This window comes from Zootoca vivipara, chromosome 5 (genome assembly GCF_963506605.1).
Source record: "Zootoca vivipara chromosome 5, rZooViv1.1, whole genome shotgun sequence".
NCBI lineage: Eukaryota > Metazoa > Chordata > Lepidosauria > Squamata > Lacertidae > Zootoca > Zootoca vivipara.
In genome coordinates, this window is record NC_083280.1 from 90,841,323 (window position 1) to 90,850,141 (window position 8,819).

The window sequence follows — 8,819 nt, forward strand, 5'->3', positions numbered from 1 at the left end:
GTTGCATTGCAAAAATGGCTTGCATATAAGTGGCATTACAGTGGCATTAGAGTGTCTGTAAAATGTTTAATATCCGCACAGGAACTCATACAACCCAGAACACAAAGACCAAAATATCACCTAGTGACGGGAAATTGAAATGTGGGATAATAACATAGACCTGTTGGGTGTTTCAAGGATTACAAGAAGATTATGTGTGTGAAGTGATTTAAACACTCTAACTCCCAAGTATTAAAAGCCCCTTTAGGGGCTTTTAGCATGCAACAGGCCCATAGAGTTGACCCAGAAAAAGGAGGGCAGCACTCTTTGCGAAGAATATGAAACTCAAAATGTACCATTTAACACAGGCATAGGCAACCTTGGCTCTCCAGATGTTTTAGAACTACAACTCCCATGATCTCTAGCTAACAGGGCCAGAGGTCAGGGATCATGGGAGTTGTAGTCCCAAAACATCTGGAGAGCCAAGGTTGCCTATGCCTGATTTAACAGATACACTCTCATTTGATTATAAAAGTCAGTTTCTAAATTGGGTTAGATGTGTACAGAGATTTTATTAGTTCCAGCCCAGTTTTTTAAGATAGTTTTGAACTTTATTTCTGTCTTCTGATACATTAGTTCTCCCTCCCAGTTTTGTCCCAGGCATAACTTTCATTTTTTAATCATTGATAACAGTGTTTTGAAGAGTATCAGATCCAGTACAGGTAGAAATCTCCAGTTAGATTGGAACTATTGATGAGTTCCTCAAAACCCTTATTTTTTTACTTTTTGTGGTATCCCCGCCCCCTGCCACTTTTCAGCTGACTGCAATAAAATAAAAAAGAGCCCAGCCATCCTATCAACATGTCCTTCATGTTAAAGGTGCAAGACCATTAATTTGTTATATACTTAACAGAGCTGCTCTTCAGGCTGACTTTTTGTGTGTGTGTTAAAGATACTAGGTCTTCCACCAGCTGATTTCATTCAGAGTGCATCAAGAAGACGGACGTTCTTTGGTAAGTCCTTTGCTGTTATTGACTTACTCGCATAGTGCCCATCATTATGGTGGATAGGGCATTTGTGGAAGAAAGACCTTCATATTGTATTGCGCAATGCATATTTATATGCTCTAGATACACACCCCAGCTTCTCGAGTGGCAGAGATTTCAAGGCTGCCGCCTTTGGTTTCGTTTCCTTGGAATTAAGAGCTCAGTGCAGACTAGGGATTGGTCTTGCAGCTTGTCCACATTCATTTAGTGCTCGTTGTTCTTATCATGCCATCTGGGTTTGTGCTGATGCTTAGCCTGCTTTTGCAGTTTGGGCTCGGACTATAGTGGGCATGTTGGCTCTGTTGCCAAGCTTTGGTCTGTCGAGACGGAAAATATCAAGCCTTAGCTTGAAAATGTTCCAGCTGATGTCAACTCTAATGCAAATAATCTGCCCATACAGCACACAAAAATGGCACAGAGAAGAAGAATGGTGTTTGTTTTTAAAACTTTCTATATTATATGTTCCATAATATTATATGCAGTTGCTTTATTCAAGTCAGTTTCTAAATTAAGAAACACACCAAACGTAACCAGCTGAACAAGAATAAAACTCTTCAATGTATGTAACCAAATAATGTGAATATATATGGTTATATGCAAATTAAGAGTGACCAAGCGGGTTATGGGGGTCTGACCATAAAAATAAGGAATTGGTTTTTATGGCAAAATGCACTTCCAACTGAATAGGGTGGATCCCAACATTACAGCATTGGACATCCCTGTTCTAAATAAATATTATCTGGGCAGTCTTAAATCTTCTGTGGACTTACTCTTCCAGCATCAAAACTTTAAATATTATGCAAATGTGTATACAGTTTTAAAATGTTGCTTTTCTGTCTTAAAGATTCCAGCGGTACTCCAAAGAATCTTACAAATAGTAGGGGGAGAATAAGAAACCCCAACTCAAAGGAACTGAGCGCTGTATTGAAAACATATGATGGTGCCTTTCTGGATTTTCTGAAAAAGTGCCTTGTGTAAGATAGCTTTCATTTGTTTTGCCCATTGCATATATAGGCTCTTAAACCCTGCTTTTCTGTCCTTACAAAGGTAAAGGTACCCTTGACCGTTAGGTCCAGTCGCAGAGGACTCTGGGGTTGCGGCACTCATCTCGCTCTATAGGCTGAGGGAGCCAGCGTTTGTCCGCAGACAGCTTCCAGGTCATGTGGCCACCATGACTAAGCTGCTCCTGGCAAAACCAGAGCAGCGCACGGAAACCCCGTTTACCTTCCCGCCGGAACAGTACCTATTTATCTACTTGCACTTTGATGTGCTTTCAAACTGCTAGGTTGGCAGGAGCTGGGACCGAACGGGAGCTCACTCCGTTGTGCGGATTTGAACCACCGAACGTCTGATTGGCAAGCCCAAGAGGCTCAGTGGTTTAGACCACAGCGCCACCCGCGTCCCTCTTTTCTGTCCTTAAGCGTTGGTAAATGTCTAGGGCTGTGTTATGGTAGCAATGTTTGATTTGCTGATTCCCCATAGTGCCAGAGTATGTAATGAAAATGTTTTGCGGAAGGAAGCAGCATCTTAATGAGGAATGAAAAAGTAATAAAGGAGGCCCAAAAAACCCTGAAGGACTATTTTGAAATTAATCTGAAGACAGGAATGGGCAAAAGGGTGATTTGGGATGCAAGTAAAGCTGTCATGAGAGGAATTCTGATACAGCAAAATGCAATAATGAAAAAGCAACAAAATGAGAAAAAAAAGAAAAGCTATTGGATCAATTAAAGGATAAAGAGAAGGAATTAAGGTCGGATCCAAAGAATCAGCAGATTCAAAAAAGTATAAAATTTATTACGAGTACAGTATTCGCAGATATTAAATCAAGAAATAGAATGGAAGGTTAAAATGATGAATCAAAAGACTTTTGAATCAGCCAATAAATGTGGGAAATTGCTTGCATGGCAGCTGAAGAAGAGACAAAAAATGAATACAATAACAAACATCAAGATGGAAGAGAAGATAATACAGAACCCTGTGGAAATAAGGAAGAGTTTTCAAAATTATTACAAACAATTGTATAAGAAAGATAAAGAACAGATGGAAAAGAGAATGTGCCACTTTAAAGAACATATTGGATGTGTTCCAAGTGGCTGGTTCACACCATGTGCTAATGGAGAGTTATCCTATTTATGTTTTCCATAAACTTGCTTGGACCCCATGGCAGACATGCAGGGAAGAGGTCCGTTGATAGACAAGTTTTAAAACCACTAAGTTAGGGTGATACTAGATGGGATCACAGTCAGCATCTGAGCTGAGTTGGCAGAATTAAAGACATGATTTTAGAAGTGTAAGGCCACACTCACTTGGTGGCTTAGGAGGTATTGGTGGTTGGGTGCAAAGGTGGCTAAAGTTAGATCTATTGCTCTTGAAGCTCTGTCTCCCAGGACCCACCTGACTCCTTTCAATGCCTGTTAAAAACTTACCTATGCATTCTGGCATTTCCAAACTGATCTCCCTCATCTATCTTTCCTCTTCATTTTGCCTGCTTTCCGGCTCTAAGGTCCTCTGCCTTTTTTGGGGTGCAGTGCCTATATATTAGACACTCAGATTTTTGCAGAGTGAATTATGTGACGTGCAGTGATGAAACTGCTGTGAAAATGCAATTACTGTGCAGTAAGGTCATACCATATGAATGTGGTGTTTTCGTGTGCTGTCACATGTAGGATAACGTGAGTAATAATCCCCATATGCACCTAGGTTTGTATTACAGTGGTACCTCGCTTTACAAACACAATTGGTTCCGGAAGTCTGTACTTAACCTGAAGCGAACTTTCCCATTGAAAGTAATGGAAAGTGGATTAATCGGTTCCAGGCGGTCTGTGGAGTACTTAAACTGAAGTGTACTTAACCTGAAGCGAACTTTCCCATTGAAAGTACTGGAAAGTGCATTAATCGGTTCCAGACGGGTCCGTGGAGTACTCAACCTGAAGCGTACTTTACCTGAGGTATGAGTGTAATTGGTTCCGGAAGGCCGTACTTAACCTGAAGCGTACTTAACCTGAAGTGAACTTTCCCATTGAAAGTAATGGAAAGTGGATTAATCCGTTCTAGACAGGTCCGCGGAGTACTGAAAATACTCAAATACTCAAAATACTGAAAATACTCAAACCGAGGCATACTTAAACCGAGGTATGACTGTATAGCAGGCACATCCAACAGGTAGATTGTGATCTACCAGTAGATCACTGGATGTCTGTGGTAGATCACTGCTAGATCACTGGCACCCCTAAAAAAAGCTCACCCAAAATTTTCCTCCTCCCTAAAAAAAGCTGAACTATGACCTGAAGCCCTAAACAAAAATGGGCCTCCCTCCCTCCTAAAAGAAGCTCAACAAGTTTGACCTAAACCCCCCAAAACAGGGCTTCCCTTCCTTAAAAAAAAAACTCAACAGCTTTGACCTGAACCCCCCAAAAGGGGGTAGATCACTCCCAGTTTTTAACTCTGTGAGTAGATCAGAGTCTCTTGGGAGGTGGCCACCCTTGCTGTATAGAATACATGTGCATAATGTTCCATACTGATGTTCTCTCTATGTTTTATGTCCAGGTGGAAACCTTCCCTGCGCATGACTCCGGAAGATGCAATGCGCCACTCCTGGATGCAGGACCCATGGTTACATAAAGCAAAGCAAAAGCCCAAGCCTCCTACAAAGTCAGGCGAGGCAGAGAAGAAGGAAAATGCTCATAAGAGTGCGCAGCCAGAAAGAGGTGAACTCATAGTTCTCGGTTCTTTCTTTCCCCCAAAATGAATTGTCTTTAAATAGGTATTTCAGAGTGAGACAAAACCAAAACCAAAACCAAAACACCAGGAAGCATCTGCCAAATTCAGCAGCATCTTGAGGTGTGCTTCTCTCTCTTGGGCAGTTTGCATGCTATGGAAACCAGAAAGGCCACATTATGGGATACTAGTAGCAGAACTCAGCTTCCAAAGAATTCCAACTCCACATAAAGAAGCAGCAGCAGCAAGTTTCCATCCATTATGGTCGAAAAGATATGTTTGAAATAGTCAGTGCCAGAGGACTTGTTGCATAAGATTTTCAGTGATTGTATGGTGGGGCTGTAGCACAATATATGCCTCCTTGCCCCTCCCCATGACAGGCAGGAAAGCAGAAAAAAATATGAAAAAGAAAACTATTTCCATGTAATTTATTGCAAAATTGCATAGCGCTTTGAAAAACAGATTATACAAAATAATAGAAACAATGCACATTTCCTTAATTTGCATAGCCTATACATTTCACAGAATCTATTTGGTTACCTTGCTGCCCATTTCGTTGCTTTCTACCCTACTCGGTTTTCTGCTCCCCTGAAGTGTGGCGAGCAGGATAAAAGTATGATGGGACCGTGTTCAGATATCCGCAGGGAGTAGGTTGCACCTGTGTGGGCAATTTCTGAAAGTAGAGGACCGTGCAATTGCCACATCTCAAGTGCTCTCAAGCTCTGGTGTCCATGCTTGCCCCTCGTCAATGGAAAGGACCCCGGAAAGCCCTTGCCACCCCCCCCCCGGTTCCTAAATACTCTCAGCCCATGGCAATTGTTCCCTGGACATCATAACAGCCTCCGTCAACCCAGAAATTGATGTGGGGTGGCAGGGGGAATGAACTGAAAATATAAACATCATTTTCCTTGAGTGTTATCCTCCAGTTCCAAGACCAAGTCAACATGTGTACACAAACACACACGCTGTTTGCTTTGGGGTTGGAGGAAGTCTGTTTTCTGCTACTGAAGCTATCACTGTGATGCATTTGCTAAGAAAACAGGCCATTTGATGTCTGTTTCCTGAGCCCAGTTCCCCCTTGCCTTCAGCTGTTTCAGGGATAGAGGTTGGTCGCCTATGTTTGCCCTGGAAAGAGAGGGAGAAAGGAGAGACTGAGAACAGAGGAAGCTTTTATCTCCCCCGTGTTTGATTATTAAGGTCGAGAGAGTCTATCAGTGATGGGCAGCTACATGTTTGTAGTGTGGAGAGACAAAATCTCTGCTCCACTTGCCCGGTGATGGTAGCTTCCAGAGAACTATCTCGCAGAACTATCTCGAGATCTCGCTAGAAGCTGCTGCTACTGCCGCCATTTCTCCTGGCTTCTCTGGCAGTTGGCAGCAGGGAGGAGCAAGGGTGATCATGGGATTCTGCTGCCCATCATAGCTGCCAAGTCTCCTGTTTTCCCCGGGAAATCCCCGTTTTTCCAGCTGTTCCTAGCTGAAAAAACAGAATTTTTTTTTTGTTTCCCCCCGGTTTATTCTGGCGTGGCGGCCATTTTGGAACTGGGCGGAGCATGCTCAGAAGTGACTTTTGATGCTGCTCTGCCCAGTTCCAAAATGGCTGCAGAGCGACTCCTGGCGTGGCGACCATTTTGGAACTGGGCAAAGCAGCACCAAAAGTCACTTCTGAGCATGCTCCGCCCAGTTCCAAAATGGCGGCAGCGCTACTTCCGGTCTGCTATTTCCGGCCCGGCAACTTGGCAGGTATGTTCCAGAGACATCTCGCAGAACTATCTCGAGATCTCGCTGGAAGCTGCTGCTACTGCCGCCATTTCTCCTGGCTTCTCTGGCAGTTGGCAGCAGGGAGGAGCAAGGGTGATCATGGGATTCTGCTGCTCCTGGTGGTGGCTTCAGTCAGCCTCATAGGTGGGCCTGCCCTGGTGGTGTGCTAGAAATACTGGTTTTTGTTACACATCTCAACCTTCCTGTTCTTTCAGCCCACTGCACTTCGACCTGCACCACTCGCAGAAATTTCAAACAGGTACAGGTATCTCTAGCAGAGGCTGCCTTCCTGAGGCATAACCCTCCCCACAAATTTCAGAGCCACACACTCTTCCCTGTACAACATGCATTTTACTCTTCTGTCCAAACGCAGGAAAGCTCGGCAAACATTTCGGTCAACCTGCTGTTCTCTGCCCATCGCAATCCCAAAGCATATTTGTGACTAAGGAGAAGAAGGCATGGGTTTCTTCTCCATCTCTTGCTGTCAGGGCTAAGAGCAGCCTCAGTATTGGCCCAGTAGAACTGCCTTGGAGAACAGTCTGAGCATGCTCAGAGCTGGTTTCCATAAGGCCACACCTCAAAGCACGTCCGTTGCAGCTAGCCAGGAGAAGGCTGTTGTTGCCAGTTGGTTGTTGCCAGTTTCGATAGCTTGTTTTTATAATTAACATTTGTCAAGAGAGAGCAATGGTAGACAGTTGTATGTATGTTTCTAGGTTTTTGCTTAATTGTGTTTTTTGTGAATAGGGGAGGAGGAATGAGAGGAGAAATCTGGCTTCGGTGTGTGTAGCAACGTTCAACACTTTGATTCACAGAACTGTAGAGTTGGAAGGGACCACAAGGGCAATTTAGTTCAGCCCCCTGCAGTGCAGGAATTTTTCACCCAACATGGGGCTCGAACCTTGAGCAAATTATATGTTGCTTAATATATAACCTCTACAGTGGTACCTCGGTTTGCGACCGCAATCCGTTCCGTGGAGGCGGTCACTCGCCAAAGCGGTCGCTCACCGAAGGCACTCTTCTGCGCGTGCGCGAAGCACTGATAGAGTGCTTCTGCGCACACGCGAGCTTTGATCGCTTTTGCGCATGCGCGAGCTATGCAGATTGCGTTTGCGCATCCGACGCCGCGGAACCCGGATGTAAAGACTTCCGGGTCTGCGGCGGTCGCTCGCCAAAGCAATCGCTTGCCGAGGTAGGCGTAAACCAAGGTTTGACCGTATATAAAAATTGTGGTCTGCAAGAAATATTAAAATTATGAATACAGTTAAAAACAATTATAAACTATGCCAGCATCCATATGGCTGGATACAAAAGTGTTTTAAGCAGGTGCCAAAACCTTCTTTAAATACCTTCTCTGTATTTATTGAAGTCCTAAAGCAATTCTGGATTTGCTGCTCCCTGTGATTACTACATTTTCTCTTTAATTTTGTGCCTTCCCTTTTCTGCAGATGAAACCGCACGGCACCAACCTGCTGGAGAAATAAAATCAGACCCCTCTGAAAAGTTATCTGTTCCAAATCAGAAATTATCTCCCATCATAACCTCCCAAGATGCAAACGAAGAGGAAAAGGAGGATTCAAACAAGCAAGAAACTCCAGAAAAAGAACCGGAAACCCTGTTGGACAAAACTGTTAAAAGAGAACAGAGAGACCATAGGACTGAGAAGGTCATGCACAAAAATACAAGCATCTTGCCACCCATCAAGTACAAGCAATGACTAGTCCTCTTTGCATATCATTTGTGGTCTGCTTTTAGGTAACTTTTTTTGCTGCAAAATGTTCAAGAACAGAAATTTAACATAACTATCTGTTTACTGTCTGTGCAGATTTCTTGGTGTGGAGGAAGATTGTATGAGTGGAAATGGGTACTATTTTACAGTTCAAATAGAATATATTTTGCTCTTCTGTTGAGGGACAGAAATTAATTTTGATCAGAACAAGGGTGGGGTTGAACATTTTACTCGTGAGTACTGCAAGGTGAAGAAATACGACCTCTGTCTAACCTCCAAGACATTTCTTGCACAGCTCATGTTGTTATTTCAGTTAGGGGTTTGGTTTTTTGAGTGTCATGTCGTATTTTATTTATTAAATTTGTATACCGCCATATATCCGAGGACCTCAGGGTGGTTAAGGACACCAGAAGCGACAGGTGTTAAAAACAACAACAACCACAACTTAAAACATTCCCCAGAAAAAGAAAGAAAAAATCAGAAAGAGCAGCAAGATAGGGGTACCAGAGCTCTGCCTTGTGACCCCAATTCAATAGATGGGAGCCCTATAATTTGCACAATAGTGATAAAGGGGCATTGTGTGAGACCCCT

General features: G+C 43.5%; 1 protein-coding gene across 1 annotated transcript in view; it reads left to right on the forward strand.

Annotated features, from left to right (window-relative positions):
• DYRK4 (dual specificity tyrosine phosphorylation regulated kinase 4) overlaps positions 1-8,216 on the forward strand; it is a 38,750-nt gene extending 30,534 nt beyond the window's left edge. The window contains exons 15-18 of the mRNA XM_035138492.1: positions 932-992; positions 1,870-1,999; positions 4,572-4,732; positions 7,948-8,216. Coding sequence (XP_034994383.1) covers positions 932-992; positions 1,870-1,999; positions 4,572-4,732; positions 7,948-8,216 — 621 coding nt within the window. The remainder of the gene's footprint in view (positions 1-931; positions 993-1,869; positions 2,000-4,571; positions 4,733-7,947) is intronic.
• The last annotated feature ends 603 nt before the right edge of the window (positions 8,217-8,819 follow it).